The sequence below is a fragment of the Schistocerca americana genome, chromosome 4, assembly GCF_021461395.2.
Source record: "Schistocerca americana isolate TAMUIC-IGC-003095 chromosome 4, iqSchAmer2.1, whole genome shotgun sequence".
NCBI classification, from domain to species: Eukaryota; Metazoa; Arthropoda; class Insecta; order Orthoptera; family Acrididae; genus Schistocerca; species Schistocerca americana.
The window spans coordinates 530,030,501-530,057,046 of NC_060122.1; the positions used below are offsets into that span (position 1 = coordinate 530,030,501).

General features: G+C 42.0%; 1 protein-coding gene across 1 annotated transcript in view; it reads left to right on the forward strand.

Annotated features, from left to right (window-relative positions):
* Positions 1 to 26,546, forward strand: part of LOC124613595 (odorant receptor 30a-like) — a 92,947-nt gene that overhangs the window by 48,787 nt on the left and 17,614 nt on the right. Inside the window, exon 3 of the mRNA XM_047142311.1 lies at positions 8,771 to 8,926. Within this exon, the coding sequence (XP_046998267.1) occupies positions 8,771 to 8,926 (156 nt within the window). The remainder of the gene's footprint in view (positions 1 to 8,770; positions 8,927 to 26,546) is intronic.

Sequence of the window (26,546 nt, forward strand, 5' to 3'; positions counted from 1 at the left end):
TCACGCGCAATATGTGGAGATGTTGAGGAATCTGCAGTTTTGAACAAACAACAAATTGTAGCCGAGCTGTATTGTCACGAAGGGAACAAATTCCGCGTTAAGGGCGGTCTGAGTTGCATTCCCAGTTCAGAACCAATTTTATCGACCTACAGAAGCTCAGATAAAAGATGTCCTGTGATCCTACATAGCGTTTGTCTCGTTACTAGAAATAAATAACTAGTATAAGAAAGGTCTCGAATTCGAGTACATTCACTGCCATATTTTTTTAAAACGCAATTCTGCTGTCTGCTAAAGTTATCAAGCTAATGGAACTTGTAACATAATTCTCTTCACTTCTCAACCCAAAATAGTTGCATGTGGGAAAAGGGCTAACTTCTGCGACATTTTATTCTTTTCAGGTTTAATAGACAACCAGGCAGCAGCCGCATCTCGAAACTTTTGTATTATGTATGGGGAGAGCGCATCGTGCCAAAATACGTCGGAAAAGTATTTTCTACATTAGCTGTCGTCTGGTAGTGGCATTTTATTCTTCTTCAAACCTTGTTTGACAGGTTTAACTCAGAACAAGTTTTCTACATGCATGTAATCAATAAACCGCATGTGCATTTTCAGACTGTTATAGATAACATCAGAGAATTCGTATATATCGTTGATTATTAATTTCTCTCTCATGTTTACTATCGTTTTAACAACACTAAAGGAAACCTTAGGAAAATTGTGAGCTGTATTATAAGAACTGTAATAAAACTACCCACAATAATCTTACGACGAAAGTCTGTTTTTATAAAACTGAGTATCTGTTCACGAGCGCGCCTCTATCGACACGAATTGGTAAAATACTACTCACTTAGATTTTGATTGGGCCTGTGTTTAATTGGTATGCTGTGTCATACTCAAGAGGTATGCAGATGTGGCATTTCATAAATAAAGTTCTGTATTCCTAGAAACCCAAAATTTGCTTGTCAGCAGCGGAAAGAGGCGTTACCTGTTGCGCAGCATTGTAAGTTTTTCACCATTGCACTATGAGCCGAAAGTATTTCCTTGCGATTTCCTTATTGATGTTTGATCTGACTGCTTTTAGCTCTTTCACAGAAGGGAAAAAACGCTACACTCAGTGAGACTGGAACTGCGAACCATAACAGACGCTTTTTTCACAGGTCAGGACGTTACCACAGAACTGGCGGAGAAGTATGTGGCTTAGCTTCCTCTTACGAGACCAATAGGAGCTAGAACTCGTAAACCGCTATTTGAAGGACGAGATTAGTTGCGATTTCCACGTGCAACGACTTTCCTAGGCTGAAAACCGTAGATTTACAATCTTTTGTTACACCTCAAGCGATAATAACTCAGATTATTCAATGGAAATGACAGGTAAAATCAAGTGAACTTGGAGGCTTAATTCCGTTCACTCCAGGAAGCTTTTTCCTATTTAAGATGCCTGTGAACATTGCTGCTTGAGACGATTTAAGACGAAACTAAATTCCTTCAGCTACGACAATGTTTAAAGAAATCGACTTAACGGCACTAAATCGATACGATATTTCGTAATGATGTGGAACGTGTCATTTTAATGAATGATTTCTTTACATACCATGATTCAACTTCTTTACAATTTTTTACTCTCTCTCTCCCCCTCATTCTTTTTGATTTTTATCTCTCTCTCTCTCTCTCTCTGTCTCTCTCTGCCACATACACACACACACACACACACACACACACACACACACACACATTCTTTTTTTATTTTTATTAGTTTGTTGTGATCGACCATCGGCGAGGCCCGGAAACGTCTGTGAATGAGTTTCTTTGTTTTGAGTACACTTACGAAAGAAATATAAAAACAACTATGAGAGTTACTGATTTATGATGCTTAGTTTGCAGTCAGTTCTGAGTATTATTAGTAACTAGGCTCCAGCCCCTAAACCTAGTTACAGAAATGCGAATCAGACACATTACGTATTCCAGGCCGTAGCAGCTGGGACTTGGAGACACCAGCTATGGTCACTTTCCGGCCCGCTATAAGATCACATCGGTTCGTCTTCTTCCTGCTGGTATTGTAACTGAGATTTGGTAACAAGGCAATGTATGTTTGGCAACTTTGTGATCGACGTGTTACTTCTTGGAGTGCACGGAATTAAGCCTCAAAGTTCACTTGATTGTACCTGTCATTTCCATTGAATAATCTGAGTTATTATCGCTTGAGGTGTAACAAAAGATTGTAAATCTACGGTTTTCAGCCCAGGAAAGTCGTTGCACGTGGAAATCGCAACTAATCTCGTCCTTCAAAAAGCGGTTTACGAGTTCTAGCTCCTATTGGTCTCGTAAGAGGAAGCTAAGCCACATACTTCTCCGCCAGTTCTGTGGTAACGTCCTGACCTGTGAAAAAAGCGTCTGTTATGGTTCGCAGTTCCAGTCTCACTGAGTGTAGCGTTTTTTCCCTTCTGTGAAAGAGCTAAAAGCAGTCAGATCAAACATCAATAAGGAAATCGCAAGGAAATACTTTCGGCTCATAGTGCAATGGTGAAAAACTTACAATGCTGCGCAACAAGTAACGCCTCTTTCCGCTGCTGACAAGCAAATTTTGGGTTTCTAGGAATACAGAACTTTATTTATGAAATGCCACATCTGCATACCTCTTGAGTATGACACAGCATACCAATTAAACACAGGCCCAATCAAAATCTAAGTGAGTAGTATTTTACCAATTCGTGTCGATAGAGGCGCGCTCGTGAACAGATACTCAGTTTTATAAAAACAGACTTTCGTCGTAAGATTATTGTGGGTAGTTTTATTACAGTTCTTATAATACAGCTCACAATTTTCCTAAGGTTTCCTTTAGTGTTGTTAAAACGATAGTAAACATGAGAGAGAAATTAATAATCAACGATATATACGAATTCTCTGATGTTATCTATAACAGTCTGAAAATGCACATGCGGTTTATTGATTACATGCATGTAGAAAACTTGTTCTGAGTTAAACCTGTCAAACAAGGTTTGAAGAAGAATAAAATGCCACTACCAGACGACAGCTAATGTAGAAAATACTTTTCCGACGTATTTTGGCACGATGCGCTCTCCCCATACATAATACAAAAGTTTCGAGATGCGGCTGCTGCCTGGTTGTCTATTAAACCTGAAAAGAATAAAATGTCGCAGAAGTTAGCCCTTTTCCCACATGCAACTATTTTGGGTTGAGAAGTGAAGAGAATTATGTTACAAGTTCCATTAGCTTGATAACTTTAGCAGACAGCAGAATTGCGTTTTAAAAAAATATGGCAGTGAATGTACTCGAATTCGAGACATCTTATCTACCGCGCGCGATACGTAGCATTACGCTACTAGCTGACACGTAGTTCTAACAGCTCCAGAAGTCAAGAGCAATTCCTCCAGAACTTCTGCATTCCACAGCGCTGTGGGATAATGCATATGGCCACGCCAATACTAATGAGAGACAAACAGTTTTACCTTTTCTTTTGCACTGCACGACGTTTTCAACAAACAGATAGCGCTCAGTAGCTCAAGTGCAAAGGAACACTTCCTATTTAGATTTATGCATCCTACACTGTTGGCAGTTCTGTGTAGGTGGCAGTTACCTGATTTTATTTCGGTGATTACAAAATAAAGTTGAATGTATGCACTGGGTAGCCGAGGCATCTAGTTCATGGTGATTCGGTCAACCAAGTAAATGAATTTACTGAACATGCTGCAAATTGATACAGGCAGCCTGTGTGTCAGAATTCTCAGCAAGTGTGGCACAACGGCGTTATGATAGAAAAATGAGCCAGTAAGGAGACGATTTGGTGGTCTGTTGGGCTGATGATAGGTTTATATATCTATGGTCTGGGTTCTATTCCATCTTGGGTCAGTGATTTTAGATAGGGAGAGACAGATTCCATTCTCTTCTGGCTTCACCAAGTGACGAAAATATAACAGCATTGTGGTCTGAAATTCACCTTAAAAATGATATTCCTTCTCCACCAAGTAGACGTTAGGTTGAGCCACAATAAAGTCTGGAGTGACGACTTACAGAAACTCTATCACCAGTAACCTTTCTTATACTAGTTATTTATTTCTAGTAACGAGACAAACGCTATGCAGGATCACAGGACATCTTTCATCTGAGCTTCTGTAGGTCGATAAAATTGGTTCTGAACTGGGAATGCACCTCAGACCGCCCTTAACGCGGAATTTGTTCCCTTCGTGACAATACAGCTCGGCTACAATTTGTTGTTTGTTCAAAACTGCAGATTCCTCAACATCTCCACATATTGCGCGTGAATGGGTTTGAATCCTGGCTCGGCACTAAAGATTTTATTATGTATTATCAAGATCTACCATGAGAACACCTATCTGCTGGTGGATAATAATTTCGATGTTTAATGTATTTTCATTCGTTGTCCACACTAACGATATTTGACGTTTTTGACTCCCAATGAAACACAGAACTATTTGCGAGATCACTGTAAGTTCAAGATGTTATTCCGAGCTGCTGGTGGAGAAAAATTTGGTAGCCGGCGTCTCTTTGTGTGTAGTCAACAACGATATGTGTGGAGCTCTATTCCCAGTCAGCACTGAACTCTTCGTCATACTGTTTCTAGTTCAAACATGCTCACATGTCGCTGCTGGTTCAACAAACCCATATTTAACGTTCGTTTTCTCTAGAATATAACAGCGGTAGGTGCCGGGTTGGAGTCCTTGGAAGGAAAAAATTAATGTTTCGTCTCGTCATTTCAGTTAAAACATCTAGCTACTGCCAAGAAAATGCGATATGTCACAGTTGATTGTGCTTCGATATCTATCTTATTAGGTTCTGGGTTCGAATCCCTGTCCAACACAAAGGTTTACCTCACGGCATTTCAAGTAAGTTACTTGCTAAGAAACAATATATAACGTCTCTCGGAGGTCGTTAACAGGGACAATAGGTGCTGGGTAGGAATTCGCGTCCGTTAAAAATGTTTGCGTTATGTAATTTAAAGTTGGTATTTGCTAATTGATACTGACTAAAATCGAGGTATATCACTCTCTGTATGCCTAATCAGGAATGGCTGTTAGTTTCCGTCAGTCACGAAATCTTTGCTTAGTCTGCATGACCTGAGTTTGAATCCATATGCAGAACGAGACGGTTCGTCGTGTCATGAAGTTCATACATATTCTCAACTAGCTGCTCGTGAATAACTTAAATTTTTAATGTCATTTTGTGTTTAATAATAAGTACGGTATGTTACTTTGAAGAGGAAATCATGAATACGACGAACTTACTACGTGCATTACCTATCTGACGTAATAATTAGGGTGGTAACATTTCAGGTATGTCATTTATTGTAATAAATGTGAGCTTATAATCCTTAAGGACAGTCTTATCTGTGATAAGGTGTTCCCTGATATTTGCAGTATCGTCGCATTACTTTACATCTTGAGTTATTGCGATACAGAGTAGTGTTTTCTAGTGGTGACTTGTTGGAACCATTTTCAATAGTCAAACGACTGTACCAGAGAGCGATTAGAGGACTTGCTAGACAGCTGCGTTATGTGGGTTGCATGCGAATCCGGCGAAATGCAATTCAGGTCGTTCGGATACTTTTGAGTATGACTGTACATGACCACTCTGCAATTCACACTGAAGTGTCTGGCACAGGGTTCTTTGGGACTGGGCGTTTGTGTTGCACTCATCATTTCGTCATCATCATCATCATTATTCGTGACAGCGGCTAGATTGGACTGTGTAAATAAATTGGACTGTCTAAAAATTGGGACTCTGTACGGGCGCTGAAGACCGCGCAGTTGAGCGCTCCACAAACCAAACGTCATCATCATTACAGGATTGTTTGAACCACTATCACACTATTTTTCTACCGCACCAGTATCGAACAGCGAGTGAGAAACATGAACACTCAAATAATCCCGTACGAGATCTGATTTCTCTTATTTTATTGTGATGATCCTCTCTCCCTATGTAGGGAAATATTTTCACATTGAGAGGATAAAGTTTGTGATTGAAATTTTGTGAAAGGAACTCGCCGCAGCAAAAAATGCCTTTGTTTTAATGATTGCCGTTCCAACTCACTCATCATATCCGTGGTACTCGCGCCCCTATTTCGCAATAATACAAAAAGAACTGATATTCTTTGAACTTTTACGACGTACCCCATCAATCCTATCTGACGAGTATTCCATACAACACAGCAGTACTCGAGCAGAGGAAGAACACATATAATGTAGCCAGTCTCTTTAGTAGACCGATGGCATCTTGTAAGCGTTCTGCCAATAACACGTAGTCTCCGGTTTGCTTTTCACACATTATCTATGTGATCGCCGCCAGTTAAGTTGTTCGTAATTGTAATTACTAGGTATTTAGTCAACTGACAGCTTTTAAATTTGTGTGATTTATCGTGTAACCGAAATTTAGCGGATTTCTTTCTGTAGTCATGTGTAAATTTGTGTGATTTATCGTGTAACCAAAATTTAACGGATTTCTTTCTGTAGTCATGTGGATGATCTCACACTTTTCCTTATTAAGAGACAATTGCCACTTTTCTCACCATACAGATATCTTGACTAAATCATTTTGCAGTTGGTTTCGATTATTTGATGACTTTGTGTTGGATGGTGAGGAGGCGTGTGTTCAAAGTTGTTCTTCCGTCGAAGGTTAATCCCAAATACTTCAGTGCGTTTGTCAGAGGGATGGGTTGGTTGTAAATGGAGAGGTGGAGGTCTGCAAGACGGAAACGCCGAGTGGTAGGTACAAACATGATGGCGTTTCCACGTAGTACACTACTTGTCCACGAGATTGAAGTGGCACTAGAGGAAGGCATGGGCGAGTTGGAGGGTGTGGTTAGTGGCTAGGTAGTCAGTCTCGTCAGCATTTTGCAGAAGTTGGGTGGGGGGGGGGGGAGGTTTAGGGAATGTCTGCAGTGTACATGATGTAAATGAGGGGAAAAGGATAGAGGCACGAGGCAGACCTACAGTGGTGTGAAATACTCATATGTGAGAGTACATGTGGTTGATTATGACATATATATACCATTGGAGTTGGAAGGATGCCACAAGGTAGACGTTAACTGGGAGAGCCCTAGAAATCCCTTGTCGGTTTCACTTATAAAATGGAGTTTTTTCCACGCTTGTGCCGAAGAACTGGATTTCTTGGATAAAATTTTCCAGCTACCAGTGGTGGGCCATCGTCATTGGATAGCTAGCGATATCTCACAGAGAAAGCGATAGGGAATGTTTACCAAAATATTACTATCAAGCTGCAAGCGTTACTTCTCTGTAGTCTTTTGCATTTGTCGCGCATCGTGGTTTGATGGCGAGTAGCCGTGAAGATGGAAGACTACGAGTATATCCATCATCTCTATTGAAATTACTTTTGTTCTTAGGGATATCAACTGCGTCTCAGACTTCCGTCTATAAATGTTTCCTACTGAGGCTCACGTTCGTACGTTGTTGAAACATACACTGGCTGCTGTTCTCCAGACGTTACTCTAGTGCAGATTTCACACGTCGTTTTAAACATATGTAGCTTCGTGCTCTTTGAACCTTTCTTTTGCTGCTTGCATGTCTGGATGAACAGAAATTGATGACGATGCACAGCCATCCGAACTTACTTCGAAATAAATCCGATAAATGCGTACAAATTGGCTTTGCTTTGTTAGGTGTAGACTTCCCGTGTATTGGTGATATATGGAAATTTTTGCCGGAGCGGGACTTGAACCTGGCTTTTCTACTTAGCGCGAACAGTCGCCTTAACTATTTTTTTTTTGTTCTTGATCTCATCTTGTTCGTTAATGTTCGTTGTATTTGTTCGAGGCGAACGGCCCATGTCGCTTATTCAAGTTTTATCGTTGATCCATTAATTCAGTTTTTTTCTTACAGAGGGCAGCTAACCCTCTGACCGTACACGCTGAGCTACCGTGCCGGAAACTACTAGGCTATACGTGGGCGGTTCCCGGACCCACTCAAACTTCCACATGTCGTAATGTCTACGTCCCTATACCATAGTCTCCTACCTCCATCTCTAAATGCTCGCAGCTACACTCTGTTTTCCAGCCCCGGTGAGAATGAGACTATGATGAATCGAGACCTACGGTGTTAGCGATGAATGTAGGAGTTTATAGTTTGGGGAAGTTTGGGTCTGTCAAGTAGGAGTGAGCGGTAGCTTATTGGTTCGGGCGGCCGCTCACGATAAGCGGGAAACCCGCATTCCAGTCCCGTTCCTCCAAAAATTGTCGTATTGCACCAGTAGGTGGTACATATACACGTAACACAGCGGAAGACAAGTTATTCGCATTTAGCGAATTTATTTCGATGTACTCTCTTTTACTGTTTTCCTTGTTTCGTCTGAATGCACTTTGCCACAGCCAAGCGTCAACTTCACAGATTACCGGAATGTGTAGGTGAACTGGCGCGACCGTGTTGCGTCGAAAGTCTTTTATTTTGCACTGAATGAAAATATGGTCTTCACACTATTCCTCCGAAGAATTGTGCTTATGCTTTCAGTAACTCCAGAAACTTTACTGAGTGAGAAGGCGGTTCCTCGTTCTTCTTATTATCATAATTAGTACTACTTCATTCGAAGGTCCCAGAGAGAGGTCGGAACGTCGATTTCTAAAGAGGAAATCTGAAGAGAATCATGATGTGGCCTAACAAACCTACAGGATCCTATTTTCAATGACAAGGGCCACACAATCTTGCAGACTTGTGCATTTGTTATGTTCCTTTCCCCGTTTATGGTGCAGGAGACGGTGCTTCTGGTGGTTACCTGAATGTTTCAGGGAGAGTCTGTGTCCCTAGCGGCGTACAACTGTGGGTGGCCAGACGCCGGCGCCCGCTTCGGGAGGGCAGTGCAGCTGGTCATCAACCGCGCGCAGCAGCCGTTGGCGCTCACCGCTGGTGGGGTCTACCCCATCCAGAGGGCCACCTTCCTGTCGGTAAGTTTTACAGCACATTACCACACCCTACCGTCACCATTCTATCTGCCCTTTCCGACTTTTTCAAATACTATACTTTTTCATACACCATAATACATTGCCGGAAAAAAAAATTGGTACTCCTTTTTAGAGGTTTCCAGTTCACTCAAGATTTATTATTACAACAGTGCTCACGAAGTACATGAAATTGTTACATTTACGAATCAGTAGCACAAGCGGATCTGAGGTACCAGCTGTCGACTCATGTCGAAACACCCCTCTTAGTACGAGGCATAGTCTCCACAGACGGCAATGCAGGTGCTGAGTCTGGCTGGCTCCCCCCGTCGGAGGTTCGAGTCCTCCCTCGAGCATGGGTATGTTTGTGTTGTCCTTAGCGTAAGTTAGTCTAAGTTGGATTAAGTAGTGCGTAAGCTTAGGGACCAATGACCTTACTAGTTTGGTCCCTTGGACCTTACCACAAATTTCCAAAAATCTTCTGACTCTGGCATCCAATCGATCGTACAGATGGTGAATGCTGTCGTGGAATACGTTATGCCACGCCTGTTCGACCTGTTCATGTAGTTCTGTAAGAGTTGTTGGTTGCCAAGGCGCATGAGTCCTTTGTCGTCCCTTCATAGCTCACACGTGCTCGTTTGGAAACAAGCTCTGAGATCGTGCTGGCTGCGTCTTGCAGAGCGTGTTGAGTTTCATGGGTAGCGTGGGGGCGAGCATTATCCTGTAATAACATCACCATCGTGTTGCAATAACGGCAAAAGAACGGGTCTAACAACATTCCGCGTGCCGAGCATTTGTAGCGTCCCCTCCAGAAACATCAAAGGTGAACGAGAGTTGTAGTTTATCGCACACCAGACCATAAGGCCAGGGGTGGGCCACTGTGTCTTGGACGAATGCACTCTACGAGACAGTGCTCACCAGGTCTACGTCGTACTCGCAAACGACAATCACTTGCGTGCAGCAGAATCTGCTCTCATCGCTGTAAACCACTGCACATCATTTCATCTTCCAAGTGATGCTCTGAGCCGTTCACGTCGATGCTGTGGGGTAGTGGAAAACATGCTAGAGGTGTGTGTCCCATAGTCCAACTGCTAATAACTGTTTCGCTACCGTCTGTGTTGACACATTTGAGCTCACAAGTTCTCTTATCTGCGCGGAGTAGCTTTACGGTATGCCACTGCTGCCCTTACAGTACGACGATCCTGACGGGGGCCTCTGCTTTTATGGATTCAAGAACCATGTCCAACTTTTGTAGCAACTCTCCGAAAGGACCATCCCGCCACTCAGAAGGTCACCATATGACCCCTTTCAAACACTCTCAGTTGGCCTGTTGGAAGCCTGAGTGTGTCTCCGTGGCACGACTGCCTGCTTACTTCACACCTTTGCACCTCGGTGGGCCTTCTGGCTGTGACCATTCCTTATTAGAGAGGAGACACAGACGGCACTCTGGTATCTATGGCACTATGCTATGTGTTGGCGGACGACTCTGAAAGCATTATCAGTACATCTTCCAACCCCCAGGTGGCATATGCAGTCACTGGATCAAAGTCAACTTAGTCTTTCCAGGTGTGCCAATTTTTTTCATGCAGTACACTTTCGACTGACGCAAACAGGAAAAAATACATGTCACCTCCTTAAAACAATACACAGGTCTCTTTGAAGCACTTTAGATGGTGTAGCATGTGTCCATCCGCCACTGACGTAAGTTTCTACAGTGAAGCGGTGTATACTGGGCATAAAAGAAAGGTACCGCCAGGCTTTCAGTAAACATTCCTCACACATAGAGGAATAAAATGTGTTACATGGACCTGGATCCCAAAACGTTTTATTTCCATGTTTTACTTCATTTTCTACTTCACTTCACAATCACATTACAACGTCTGTAGGCATTATCAACAAATGATTTTCCTGCACGGTTCAGTAATCCAAGATGTTATGTAACTTTTTTAGGTTGCAGAAGCTTACGATACCTCTTTATTTTCAACCATAATATTTTCGGGTATATAGTATCTTATTCATGTTCTTAGACATTTATACAATGTTTTATAGTTTGGCGAAGTTGTTCTGTACATAAAGTTGGTTGAGTTTATGTATTTGGAGGGAATCCTAATTCAGCTTTACAAAGAGTACCCTACGGCATTGGCCCCTTACTTAGGTTGCGTTTATCGGGAATCTGCCGCCCAGCGCGAAGTCCCAAGCGACTGTAAAAAAGCACAGGTGACTCTTGTACGTAAGAAGGGTAAAGGAACGGACCCGCAAAATTGCAGACCAATATCCTTAACATCGGTTTGCTGAGAATACTTGAACGCATTCGCAGTTGGAATATAATAAATTTCTTTGTGAGGGAATAGCTTCTGTTTACAAATCAGGACGGTTTTAAAAAGCATCACTTGCCTGAAAGTCAGCTCGCCCTTTTCTCACATGATATACTACGATCTATGGATGAAGGGCAACAGGCGAATTCCATATTCCTAGATTTCCGGAAACCATTCGAGACGGTGCTCCACTGCAGACTGTTAATGGAGATACGAGCATACAGAGTAGGTTCCCAGATATGTGAGTGGCTGGTGGACTTCTTTAGTAATAGAATCCAGTATGTAGTCCTCGACGGTGAGAGTTCATCAGAGACAAGGATATTATGAGGGCTGCCCCAGAAAAGTGCGATAGCACGGTTGTTATTTTCTGTTTATGTAAATGATCTGGCGGATGAGGGTGCACACAACATGTAGCTGTTTGCTGATGATGCTGTAGTGTATGGGCAAATGTCGAAGCTGTGTGGCTGTAGGAGGATGCGAAATGACTTAGACGAAATTTCTAGTTCAATGGCAACTGGCTTTGAATGAAGAAAAATTTAAGTTAATGAGGATGAGTAGGTAAAATAAACCTGTAATGTTCTAATACAGAATTAGTACTTTGCTGCGTGACACAAGTCACATTGTTTAAATATCTGGGCATAACGTTGTAAAGTGACATGAAATGGGACGAGCATATGAGGATTGTTATTGGGAAGGCGAATGGTGGAAGAGTTTTAGGAAAGTGTTGTTCCTATGTAAAGGAGACCGCATGTACGATGCTGTTGCAACCTGTTCCCGCGCCTAGTTTGATTAAAGGGAGACATCAAAGCAATTCAGAGGCGGGCTGCTAGATTTGTTACCGGTGGGTTCGAACAACATGCAAGTGTTACAAAGATGCTTCGAGAACTCAAATGGGAATCTCTGAAGGGAAGGCGACGTTCTTTTCGTGGAAAACTATTGAGAAAATTTAGAGAACCGGCATTTGAAGCTGACTGCTGAACGATCCTACTGCCACCAACATATACTTCGCGTAAGGATCGAGAATATAAGATATGAGAAATTTGGTCTCATACGTAGGCATACAGACGGACGTATTTCTCTCGCTCTATCTGCGCGTGGAACAGGAAAGGAGTTGACTAGTAATGTTACAGGGTTCCCTCCGTCACATACCGTACTGCAGCTTGTGGAGTATTTATGTTGGTACAGACGTAGATATTGATATGACCCTACAGGTTATGCAGTCTTCAACGACCCTCCTCCACACTGCTTGTTATCAGGCGCTCCACTGTGACATAAGGGAAGGAACAGCAAGAAGTTCGACATTAAAGAAGGGCGCCGCAGGAGATGGAATGCTGCAACAATGAAACATCAACGTGTTCAAGTTCCATCTACCAATCAACCCAAGATTTGATCTGAAGAGAAGAGAGTGGACAAGAATGAACAGGATAAGAACCAGTCACGCCAAGTGCATTTCTGTGATGCTCACGTGGGGATTCTGAAACTCTCCAGCCTGCGATTGTGGCGCCCAAGAACAAACCGGTCAACATATTGTGAGAGATTGTCCCCTCAGTAAGTAGGGCCTATCCAGGACATTTCAGTGACTTTAGTAATGCTCCTTCCTCTGCTATCAATTGGCTTCATTGACTAGATGTTGAACTCTGAATAAATGTATCTGTTTTAATTAACAGTGCCAAATTTGTAGTTTAAATGTTCTCCTTTAAGTATTAATGAATTGTTAATTTTCAGAATTTAAACGTATCAGCTTTGGACCTATATACTCAAATGTATAATTGTAAACTATATGTATTTCTAAATATTTGCATGAGTCGCCATACGATCCGGTTATGCTACGAAAATTAGTCTTTCTATAAAAAGGCCACAACAAAATCTAAATTACTACTTTGTTATCAATTTTATTTTATAAAATTAAAAGACTGCCATTTAAGAAAAACGTAACTTAATTTTTGGTTAATTTACCAATTTACTAATTGTATGGCATAACTCGGCATCTGTATTTTTGAACACCAGCTGATTTGTCTTGTCAGTTTCATCTTCATAATAACTTTAAAATAATTTCATTTCATGTGTGAAACACGTTAACTAACATGGATTTATACCTACTCTGAAAAGCGAAAATGTGCGTGACTTTTATTTTGAATGACAAAAAGTTCTGGAAGCTTCGAGAACATTATCTGTTTGATATATGGTGTAAATTGACATCAAAGCACCACCATTTGCTTACTAGTTTTTCGACCACGCGCATGTGCTGTGCACTCAAGGCTCTTTGATTTGGGAGTGGTATAACAAAGAAAAATGTGACTTTATTTCATATAAAAAATTCAGTGACGTGTTTAGTGGATCTGAAAGTATGGGGATAGAGAGTGTATATGTCAAAATTAAAGCGTTACACTTCAGTCTCATCATTAAGGCTATCCACGAAACAAGAACTTTTGACGCTGACGCCAATTGCAAGATAAGTGAAAGATTTATTTTCGTTACAAAGCTACCCTCTTAACTGCGTACTAGAAATTTTGCTGTAGCAGTGCTTCGCGGTAAAATAAAATGTGTTGGCGCGAGACTTTTTAATGATTGCGATTTGGATTTGATTTTGAATTGAATTGAAATTATTTTTGAGATTTTACTTATACTTTTAAGTTTATGCTTTTATTAACTGGCTGGTTAATAAAGATTAAGGTGAGCAAACCTTTTGTTCACGTTAAAGTTACTTTAATATGAGCCTGTATAGAAACACATTGCATTTAAATCGAAAACTGAAATAATATTTTTGTATTTTCCTCGGCTAATATTTTTAACAAGCATGAGTTCTTTGTTATAATTTGCAACTGCCCACACACGCGAGAGAATTGTTCTCACCGCCGTTAACAAACAATTGAAGTCCGAGTCGTGGCTCTGGATTTCGGCGAGTAACTGAAAATAAAAATCTTAACGACTATGTTGTCTTCCGCTGCGTCAGGCGGCTGTGGAAAAAATATTTGTTATGTTTTGAGTTGGCGATCTCTTCGCTTCCGTTTAATTCGTGAATTAAAAATGCCACATAATGGCGTCTGTTGCAGCAGCGGCGGCTGCAACTATTGAGCTGAAAATTACTCAGAATACTGTTTTTAAAAGGAAACGGACATGACACAGGGCGGAGTGTACCCAGTGGCGGAGAGTGGTAACTTATTATGCAACTCATCAAATGCCGAAACATACTCTACCCACTTGGTGTGGCGATTAGGGATAAAGGTTCGCATGAACCGGTTCAGTTCCTTAAACGTGCGTTCAACCAGACTACTTTCTGGATGAAAGCGAGATACAAAAATATGTTTAACACTTAGTTCTTGCAGAAAAGTTTTCCATTTCATACTGCTAAAGTATGTGGCATTGTCTTATACAATGATATGTGTTTCAAAATGGCTCTGAGCACTATGGGACTCAACTGCTGTGGTCATCAGTCCCCTAGAACTTAGAACTACTTAAACCTAACTAACCTAAAGACATCACACACATCCATGCCCGAGGCAGGATTCGAACCTGCTACCGTAGCAGCAGCGCGGCTCCGGACTGGAGCGCCTAGAACCGCACGGCCACCGCGGCCGGCAATGATATGTGGTTTACCAATTTTAATAAAGTAGTCGGTTCGTAACTTTTGAATGAGGGGTGTAACAGCTGAAGTTTTCACTGGGTATAACTTTAAGAATTTGGAAAAAGCATCACACACTGCAAAGATATATTTTACACCTCCTCTCCAATGCGTAGCGTTCCTTGGATATCCATTGAAACCAGTCGTAACGGTTTGTTGGGTACAGTAGGATGAAGTTCGCTTACAGTGGGCAGATTGATATATTTCGCCTTCTGACAAACTACGCATGTCCTCACTAGGTTCTGAATTACTCCTTTCATGTTACTGAAGTGACAGTGTCTTGCCAGAAGGGCTCTACATTTGTCAATTCCTACGTGTCCCCACCAGAGGTGCACGTGCCGTATCAAATCAGTAATCCATATTTTAGGTACACAGATGCACCACATATCCTTGTTAATATCCTTTCTGCAATATAATATATCATTTTGTATAGAATAATTGCTTCTTACTTCAATTTCTTCAGAAGTCTGGAGTTCTTGCTTGATTCTTCCTAACACAGGATCTTCGTCCTGTAACCAAGGCAGTTGCCTGCGTACCTGCAGGAACTTTTTTCTATAAGTATGATCTTTCATGATCAAGATTATATACTCTGATGCCTGTTCCAGTATTGCTGTCAATTCTGGTAGACCTTGCGGCAAACGCGATAGAGCATCGGGGATTACATTGTCACTACCCTTAATACCTGCCGGCTGAAGTGGCCGAGCGGTTCTTGGCGCTACAGTCTGGAACCGCGCGACCGCTACGGTCGCAGGTTCGAATCCTGCCCCGGGCATGGATGTGTGTGATGTCCTTAGGTTAGTTAGGTTTAAGTAGTTCTAAGTTCTAGGGGACTGATGACCTCAGAAGTTAAGTCCCATAGTGCTCAGAGTCATTTGAACCTTAATACCTTCGGAATTGGTATTCCTGGAGTGCAAGTACCCACCTAGTCAATATATCATGTATCAGCTTACACGTCAACAAGAAATCGCAAAAGATTTTCACATTCTTCCCATACACATAGTATCGGATCTTTTTCTGACCCACACAACTGCCAGTGCTTCGAGTTCAGTAACAGTGTATAAACGTTCACAACTCGATAACACTCGACTTGCGAAACCAATTATTTTTATTTCCTTTCTTCCTTCGTTCTCCTCAATTTGGAACAAACAAGCTCCTACTCCGACAGCGGAAGAGTCTGTGGCAAGACAAAATTCCTTCGACAGATCAGGATGCGATAAAAGTTAGCATTCAAAGTGCTTGTCGCATTTGCTTGAACGCTCGCTGACACTGGTCATTCCATATCCATGGTACATTTTTCCTCAGAAAGTTTAAAAGTGCATTGTTATTCAACAGCTGGTCGGGTATAAACCGTCGAAAAAAGGACACTAGTCCTAAAAATGCCTTCAGTTGTTTCTTAATTCTTGGATGAGGAAAGTTCTCAATCGCTTTCATTTTCTTTTTATCAGGTACAATACCTGTGGGTGATATTATGTGTCCAAGAAATTTAATTCTCTCTCTGTCACACTTGGCCTTCGCCAGGATTGCAGTTACGTCTACGTCGGAAAAACGCTTGAGTACACGTGTTAGCATATCAATGTGGCTTTCCCGATCTAGAGTAGCTATTAACAGGTCGTCTACGTATAATGTTGCACGGTCCAGTAAATATGGTCCCAACACTGTGTCAAGCGCTGTAATAAAAACACCTGCGCAGACATTTAACCTGAATGGCAAAACTTTAAACTGGTAACTTCTCCTAGAAAATACAAATGCAGTATATTTTCTTGACGACTCAGTAAGTGGGATTTGCCAGTAGGACGATCGCAAATCAACAGAGGTCGAATATTTGACCCCGAAAAATTTCTGAATTTGTTCATCCAGATTCTCTGGCCGTGTTTTCACAGGTACGATTATTTTATTGATGTCTCGTGCATCAAGCACGAGATGTATACTACCATCTGCCTTTGCTGCTGCAACAAGCGGGCTGTTATATGGAGATAAGGATGGTTCAATTATCCCTCATTGCATCATTCTTCGGATCTCTTTCGTAACTACCTCCTTTCTGGACTATGGGACGGTGTAATTGGCATGGCGAAATGTATCATGAGGCACTACCTCAATGTTATTAAGTGTAGCCTTTTATAGCACCTGGTTTCTCCGAGAACACATTCTCATAACTTACGAGCAGCTGAGTTAATTCATTCTGTTGTGCCACAGACAAATATTCTGATTCCATGACCTTCATGTTTATCAGATTTCTTTTCTCTTCACAGTCTTCGGTAATAGATTCATTATAATATTCTTTTCTTCCACGTAAGTCTGAGTACAAGTTCATAACCTGTAGGCCTTCAAATCTAACCTGAGAGCTACGGCAATATTTTCCGTGCATTTCTCGTGTTCGTAACATTGGCAATGTCACATGTTTACTCTTGTTCATAATGCTCAATTCACCGCACAAGAGGCCGATATGTGCGTCCCTCTGGTGTAAGAATTCTATTCCCAGAATGCAAGCGAACATCAATCCTTTAACAACAAGGAACGAGCTTCTTATTGCTTCATTTCCTAGAACAAATTCAACTTGCACCTGGTGCTTTATGGTTTGGGACTGTGCATCAATTGCACCTGTCACTCGACAATTTTTTACAGACAATACAGGTATGTGATTGTTTCGGCTTATTTACTTTTAAAGTTCTAAACTCAGGACGTTAGTTGACGCACCTGTGTCAACTATTATTTGAATCGGTGCACCGTATATTTCGTCTTGTAATACCGCTTGCACAACATTTTTATCTGTTTGTTTACATTTTTGAGGTACATTTACTAATTCCTCCTCTATTTTCATCCTGTCATTATACCTCAGCATACAGAGATTGTTATTGTCGTTGTAGAACGTGCCCACACTACACCATCTCACAGCCAACAACGGAGAGCGGATTGGTGCTGTCTATAGTTTGGCGGGTGACAGACATTGGGTTGACGGTTATCTGTCACCTCCACTATCCTCACACTATGATTTTGATTGTTGCTACTATGGTTGGGTTGGCTATCCTGCCTACCCGATGGTGGAGTTTGATACGTCGCATTGTTCTCATTATGTGGCTGGCGGTTATAGCCTCCAGTGTGCGGTTCTAGGCGCTTCAGTCTGGAACCGCGAGACCGCTACAGTCGCAGGTTCGAATCCTGCCTCGGGCATGGATGTGTGTGATGTCCTTAGGTTAGTTAGGCTTAAGTAGTTCTAAGTTCTAGGGGACTGATTACCTCAGAAGTTGAGTCCCATAGTGCTCAGAGCCATTTGAACCATAGCCTCCAGCCATGTTTTGTTGTGGACCTGAATTTGAATTCCATTGTGGCGCTGCATTTTGTTGTCATTGTGTTGGTGGTTCGTTATATCCGCGCCACTGGTTCCAGTTATTGCGCCACTGCAGGTTACCGATACCATTGTAACCATTACTCATTCGCCCGTCATGATGCGTTTTTCTGTTATGATTAGTATAACCCTTATATTGTTTGGCCCACGATTCGGTTGTCTGTATTCTTGTCTGTTCCCAGTATATTATTACTGCAGTTGTAATCAGCTTTCTGCTGATTCCACTTATTTTCACTTTTCATGTCCTCGATTAATAGATCCACGCCGGTCGGTGTGGCCTAACGGTTCTAGGCGCTTCAGTCTGGAACCTCGTGACCGCTACGGTCGCAGGTTCGAATCCTGCCTCGGGCATAGATGTGTGTGATGTCCTTAGGTTAGTTAGCTTTAAGTAGTTCTAAATTCTAGGGGACTGATGACCTCGGATGTTAAGTCCCATAGTGCTCAGTGCTGAAGCGCCTAGAACCGCTCGGCCACATCGGCAGGCAACTCTGCCGACACACGTGACTTTATCCTAGCTACTTCGACTTGTATTGCGGCAGCGCTGGCGTCAGTGTTTACTTTCATAGATGTTAATCAGGGAAGAACTGGGCCCCGTAGTGTCTGAAGAATAAAATAAAGTTGGTGATAAAAACCAGTAAATTTAATGCATTGAAATCTATTGAAAATTGTTGTAACCGTTAAAGGGGAGGGGGGGGGGGGGGCACCAATTAGCGAAAGCAAAAAGCGTATGCTGCCGGTCAAACTTACCAAAAGCTGACACGCCCATGTGTATTTGCCTCCAACATAGTAGCTGACAACGTAAGCTACGAGTGTGTTGTCGAAGCGTGTGCTGTGGCTGTCATCCGGGTACTAAGACAACGACGGAAATTGCGTGCGCAACACGGAAAACAGAAAGCGAGACGCTAGTGTTCTCCTGAGGACTTACGGTCACCACACAAACTGTTGGACTCACCTCTCTGTATTACATAAAATTGAACATGAGTAATCCTAAATATAATAATGTTGCTAAGATGAACTAATTATCTCTTAATCACTAAAACTTATTTCTGAATCATTAAAACAGTGTAGACATTAAATGGAGCAGATGACCTCCAAGTGGGCCAGCAGTGGGAATAAACATGAATGTTAACATAAAAAAGCTGCAGTAAGCTAACCAACTGATTGCATGTTGAGACGCCTAACTTCAAAAATTTAAATAGTCAAAAATGGTCAGTGAAACGCTGTGCCTTAACTCCGTTTGGTTACTTAGAATTTTGTTAGGGGACTGTATTATGGACTTTATTAGATATATTTCCTCAAGCACGTTTGAAACAGCGCCGTTTTCCTCTTTATGTAGTATCTAGAAGTTATTGTGGAGATCTGAAATAGAATGTTCGTTATTACGTAAGTCAGATGTTAACGCGGATTTCGAACTGCACAAGTTGAGATGTTCTTTAAAGCGAATTTCTAAATCCCTACCTGTCTGCCCAAAGTAATTTTGAGAACAGTCATTACAGGAAATTGAATAAACCCCGGTGTTCTTATCTGGGTTCCTGATCGACTGTCCCTTGTGTTTGTAATTGGAACCTATATTCTGAGGAATAAAAAACGCTGGATTCTTCTTATTTTTTTAAAATGTTTACCTATTCTTTCTGAAAGGGGTCCGTAGTAGGGAATGCGGTGGTGGTTCTTGCTGTCCTTCCTAACAGGAGATAAAGTGACAGAAAACGTGGAGCAGTCATTGCCAGAACTTGTCGTATTCAGTACTTCCTTATTAATAACGTGAACAATATTTATATCATAACCTTTAGCTAGTGCAGTACCTTGTGTGACCTGGTATTCCCGGTCGAAAGCCTGGAGAGGTTAGGGGGCCTAGCTGGAGGCGGTAAAGCAGCGAACGAAAGGCAGCCATTTTAGATATCATGGGACGGTTAGAAGAACGATGGAGCACCGCGTCAGTGGTTTGCGGTTTACGGTCAATACCAAAAACAAAAGTGCTGTCACTTAATGCGATTAAAAGGTCAAGGTAAGAGGGTGTGTCGTTAACACTGTGTTCGATTGTAAATTGAATACCAGACTGGTGCGAACTCAGGTGGTCCACCGCAAAACTCATCGGGGCTTTTAAACAGAAAGTCATCAACGTAACGAAATCAACGAAGGATTTTCGGACCCATCCGAGGCGATCTAGTGGGTAGCACAATTCAAATGAATTCAATTTATTGCTACGAATTTAAAACCTGTCTCCTGGAAACTCTAAACACGTCGTACATACATCTACATCTACATGATTACTCTGCAATTCACATTTAAGTGCTTGGCAGAGGGTTCATCGAACCACAATCATACTCTCTCTCTATCATTCCACTCCACAGCGCGCGGGAAAAACGAACACCTAAACCTTTCTGTTCGAGCTGTCATTTCTCTTATTTTATTTTGATGATTATTCCTACCTATGTAGGTTGGGCTCAACAAAGTATTTTGGCATTCGGAAGAGAAAGTTGGTGACTGAAATTTCGTAAATAGATCTCGCCGCGACGAAAAACGTCTTTGCTTTAATGACTTCCATCCCAACTCGCGTATCATATCTGCCACAGTCTCTCCCCTATTACGTGATAATACAAAACGAGCTGCCCTTTTTTGCACCCTTTCGATGTCCTCCGTCAATCCCACCTGGTAAGGATCCCACACCGCGCAGCAATATTCTAACAGAGGACGAACGAGTGTAGTGTAAGCTGTCTCTTTAGTGGACTTGTTGCATCTTCTAAGTGTCCTGCCAATGAAACGCAACCTTTGGCTCGCCTTCCCCACATATTATCTATGTGGTCTTTCCAACTGAAGTTGTTCGTAATTTTAACACCCAGGTACTTAGTTGAATTGACAGCCTTGAGAATTGTACTATTTATCGAGTAATCGAATTCCAACGGATTTCTTTTGGAACTCATGTGGATCACCTCACACTTTTCGTTATTTAGCGTCAATTGCCACAGCAATCTTTTCCAAATCGCTTTGCAACTGATACTGGTCTTCGGATGACCTTACTAGACAGTAAATTACAGCATCATCTGCGAACAACCTAAGAGGACTGACGCTTCCCTGGGGAACACCTGATATCACTTCAGTTTTACTCGATGATTTGCCGTCTATTACTACGAACTGCGACCTTCCTGACAGGAAATCACGAATCCAGTCGCACAACTGAGACGATACCCCATAGGCCCGCAGCTTGATTAGAAGTCGCTTGTGAGGAACGGTGTCAAAAGCCTTCCGGAAATCCAGAAACACGGAATCAACTTGAGATCCCCTGTCGATAGCGGCCATTACTTCGTGCGAATAAAGAGCCAGCTGCGTTGCACAAGAACGATGTTTTCTGAAACCACGCTGATTACGTATCAATTACATAATCGTCAATCATGGTGACATGCGATGTTGTATATTACGTACTTAGTAGTAAATCATTTTAACGGTAGCCATTGGCAATATTAATGCAGAAATAAAACAGAACATTTGAAAAATAAGAACTAGTAAAGAAAAGCTTATTGGACAAAGAGTCAGGAGGACGACGGTACAAATGCGAGTCCGACCGTCGTGACTTCCAGTCAGGTAAATATTTCTGAAGGGCAGCCGCATTATGGCATTGAAATGAATCAATGATGAGATATGAAAAGTTGTGCCGCACCGGATGTCGAACACGGATGCTCCGCTTCTCTACAACTGTTGCGTTAACCATCTCGGCCATCGGGACCCAGATTCCCAGCTCGCCATACCCGTACGCCAATATGGCGTCTCTGTCCACACACACAAGTACCCCTCGATCGCAGCGCAACCTGTATTCCGTACTCCGCAACCCACCGTACGGTGCGTGCGGAGGGTGCCCTGTACCACTGCTGGTCATTTCCTTTCCTGTTCCACTAACAAATAGAACAACGGAAAAACGACTCTCTATATTCCTCCGTATGAGCCCTAAATTCTCGTATCTTATCTACATGGTCCTTGCGCGCAATGTACTGTATGTTGGCGTCAGTAGAATCGTTCGGCAGTCAGCTTCAGACGCCGGTTTTCGAAATTTACTCAATAGTGTTTCTCGGAGAGAACGTCGTCTTCCCTCTTGGGACTCCCACTTGAGTTCCTGAAGCATCTTCGAAATACTTACACGTTGTTCAAACCTACCGGTAATAAATATCGCAGTCCGCCTGTGAATTGCTTCGATGTCTTCTTTCAATCCGACGTGGTACGGATCCAAAACACTCGAACTTTACTCGAGAATAGACCGCACCAGCGTCATATATGCGGTCTCTCCCAAGAAACCGAGGCTGACTGCTCGCCTTCTCTTCCACAATCTTCACATGCTCTTTCCATTTCATATCGCTTTTACGCCCAGATATTTGAACGACCTGACAGTGTTAAGCACGACATTTGTAATACTGTATCCGAACATTTTTGTTCTTCCTACTTATCCGCTTTACCTTACATTTTTCCACATCTAGAGCTAGCTGCCATTCATCACATCAACTAGGAATTTTGTCCACGTAAGTCGTCTTGTGCTTTCCTACGTCATTCAAGTTCGACGCCTTACCGAACACCACGGAATCTTCAACAAACAACCCCAGATTGTTGCCCACCCTGTCCGCCAAATCATTTATGTATACAGAGAACAACAGCGATCTCATCAAATTTCCCTGGAGCGCTCCTGACGATACCCTTGTCTGTCGAGCCACTCACATATCTATGAAATTATTCCATACGCTCGTAATTTCGTCAACAGCCTGCAACGTGGCACCGTGTCAAATGCTTCCCGAAAATTTAAAAATATGAAATCTTGCTGTCGCCCTTCATCCATAGTTCGCAGTATATCATGCGATAAAAAGGCAAGCTGAGTTTCGCATGACTCATGGACATAAGCTCCTCAGTCTGAAGAAAGCTTAATATATACGAACTGAGAATATGTTCAAGGGTTCTGTAGCAAACCTAAGATAGGCATATTGGTCTGAATTTTGCGGGTCCATTCTTTTACCCTTCTTATACGCTGCAGTCACCCGCGCTTTTTTCAAGTCCCTTGGGACTTCGTACTGAACGAGAGATTCACGATAATTACAGGCTAGGTAATGAGCCACTGAGTACTCTTTGTAAAACCGAACTGAGATTCCATCCGGACCTGGTGATTTATTTGCTTTCAAATCTTTCAGTTGTTTCTCTACACCAGGGATGCTTATTACTATGTCTTCCACACAGCAGTCTGTCCGATGGTCAAATGGTGATATGTTTGAACGAATCCCCTGTGTGAACGATTTCTTGAACGTTAAATTTAAAACTTCGGCTTTCGTTTTGCTATTTTCAACCACCACACCAAACAGGTCAACGAAGGACTGAATGGGAGCCTTAGGCCCGATTAGCGATTTTACATGGTACCAGAATTTTCTCGGGTTCTTTGGTACATTTTTTGCTGAGGAGTGACGGTGGTAGTTGTTGTGTGCTTCGCGCATAGATCTTTTCACAGAAGCACGAGTGTGTACTAACCTTCGCTTGTCGTCATTTGTGCGTTCTCTTTTGAACAGTGTGTGCAACAGCCTCTGCTTCCGCAGCATCTTCCGAATTTCGTTATTAAACCATGGCGGATATTTTCCATTCTTTATCCATTTGCTAGGCACAAAACTCTTCAGACCTCGATTTACAATCTTCTTAAATTTTGCCCATAATTCCTCTACATCGATCTTAGTGGAACTAAGTGATATCAGTTACTACAATGGTTCCTTTGAAACGGCACGACCGGGGTTTCATTCCCCATCATTGAAACAATCCGAGCTTGTGCTCCATCTCTAATGACCTCGTAGTCGATGGGACGTTAAACCCTAATTCCTTACTTTTCGGATCCATGTTCGTGATATGAACTTTTTGCTCTGTTTTGATGTCAAGAACTATTCTCTAAAGTTTCTGATACAAGGTTTTATACACCTCGTTGTAGAGGTGAAATATTATAATATGTGGTATGTGACAGAGAACACTTGCATGCTCACTTCCTAACATGAAACACACGTAACGACAAATCTGCCAATACTGTTGCAGCTGCTGAACGCGGGGTACTCCTACTACGCAGTGCTGCAGAACTTCAACGGTCGTTGACTCGTAGCAACGGTATGGCCATGCATTACGGAAGACGGGTCACTGCCTTGGGAGCTTACATCGCTTCTTGCTGCTGTGCTTCTCTTCTGAGCATTCTTCCTTCGACAGATACTGGTCTTGTATTTTGAAGGAGTGTGGTTAAAGTATACGTCCTGCCAATCGTATTTAAATGTTTATTGTTTCGTTTAATAGATTTAAGAAAGTGCCAGGATGTTTCAGTTAAGAAAGAAATGATAGATATCCTGCATTCGGAATCCTTACTCAACCCCAAATCTTTTCGTTGTCAACGGCTGTTTCAAATCTAATGTCCCTTCCTACGTGCAGACAGATGGCTAGCATCTGGTTAATGCCAGTTAGCTGCAGTATTCACGGCGCGCAGCTTGTATCAGATCACGAAAAACATTTGTGGGTATAACTGTTCCTTCGCTCTATTCAGTCTCTCTGTATAAGTTAAAGTAACTGACTGTAATAAGGAATCGACCTCTAAAATTAATGTTTAGTTTTGGCTGATGTAACAATGCAACTCAAATAAACGCTTTCATATCATGATTACATCAGTTCTTGTGTTTCGTCTATGTGGTATGTCGTGAACATCGATAAAAAAAATTAACGTCATCTCACACTTACTAAAACACTCGCCATCGTTTCAATGTCGTTGCTGGGACAATCTTCAAGAACTGTGAAAATTAATCCCGAAAGAAAGACATTATTTGGAAAAAAAACCTTCAACAGTGAACGTACAGATTCCCGGCTCTAGCCAACATTGCTTGATGCAGTACCAGTTCATCGCTGCATTTAAAGATAGGCACAAACACTCCATTGATCCATCGACTACACAATAGATTCGAAATAGATGAGCCTCGAGATTTCAAACTGACTACACAGTTTAGTTGTGGGTATGCACATCATAGACATCTGCAATGGAGGGGGTTTGGGGAGCAGTCCTGAATGGGACAAGAGACATCTGGCACTAAAACTTTTAATTCACTGGAGAATTCTCATAGATTTCTATAAATGATTGTCTATATACCTATTCAGTCACAGATTTCGTGGTCTTCATAATCACTACATACGAGGGATCGTCATAAAGTTGTAATTATCACCTCAAAATTATAAAGTTAGATTATTATTGTTTTTGTTTTTGCTTCCAGGTACATGTCTGGAGACTTACTGCACGCAGAAATTCCAGCGTCACAGTAATGCCGCTCTCTAACATACCATGAGGTGACAAAAGTCATGAAATACCTCCTAATATCGTGTCGGACCTCCTTTTGCCCGGCATAGTGATGAAACTCGACGTTGCGTGGACTCAACAAGTCGCTGGAAGTCCCCTGAAGGCTCACTGAGTTATCCTGCCTCTGTAACCGCCCATAATTGCGAAATTGTTGCCAGTGTAGGATTCTATACACGAACTAACGTCTCGATTATGTCCCATAAATGTTCGGTGGATGGCCAAATCATTCGCTCGAAATATCCAGAATGTTCTTCGAACCAATCAGGAACAACTGTGGCCCACTGACATGGTGCATTGTCATACATAAAAATTCCATTGTTGTTTGGCTGCAAATGGTCTCCTCGTAGCCGATGATAAGCATTTCTAGTCAGCGATTGGTTCAGTTGGACCAGGGGATCCAGTCCTTTCTATGTAAACAATGCCCGCCCCTTTATGGAGCCAGCATTGGCTAGCTCAGGGATTCCCAAAGTGGTCGATATCGACCCCTTGGGGTCGATATCGGTTTCCTAGGGGTCGACATAAACGAAAACTGATTTTGGGTGTCGACGAGGTCTAAAAATCGACCCCTATTAAATTAACACAAGTTCTTAAACTTTCAAGATGGGTAGGTACTGTATTGTTTATGTTGTGTTACGTGTACTAAGAATAATTAATATTTTTGTAGGAAATAGCATTGTTGTAGTAATGTAAAGTCTCAAGTTCGTACAAGATGAAAAACTCGGCAAGTCTGTGTGGACAAGTTTGTGCAAGATAATGAGTTCGAGCGCACGTCTTTCAGGCGCGTTTTGACTTGCTCTCTATTTGACGCTTACGCGATTTAACACGAACGAATTCATGATCAAGTCCAAACAAGTTCCTGATATTTTACTATTTAACGAGCTTGCACTTAGGTTGAAAGTTCATTTGCGTTTTGAAATTCATTGGAGCTTGAACGATAGTAACTCATATAAGTACTCATTTATTTCAAGAGATTGCAAAGTTATGACATAGCTAAATTAAGTGAAGTAAAGTGACTG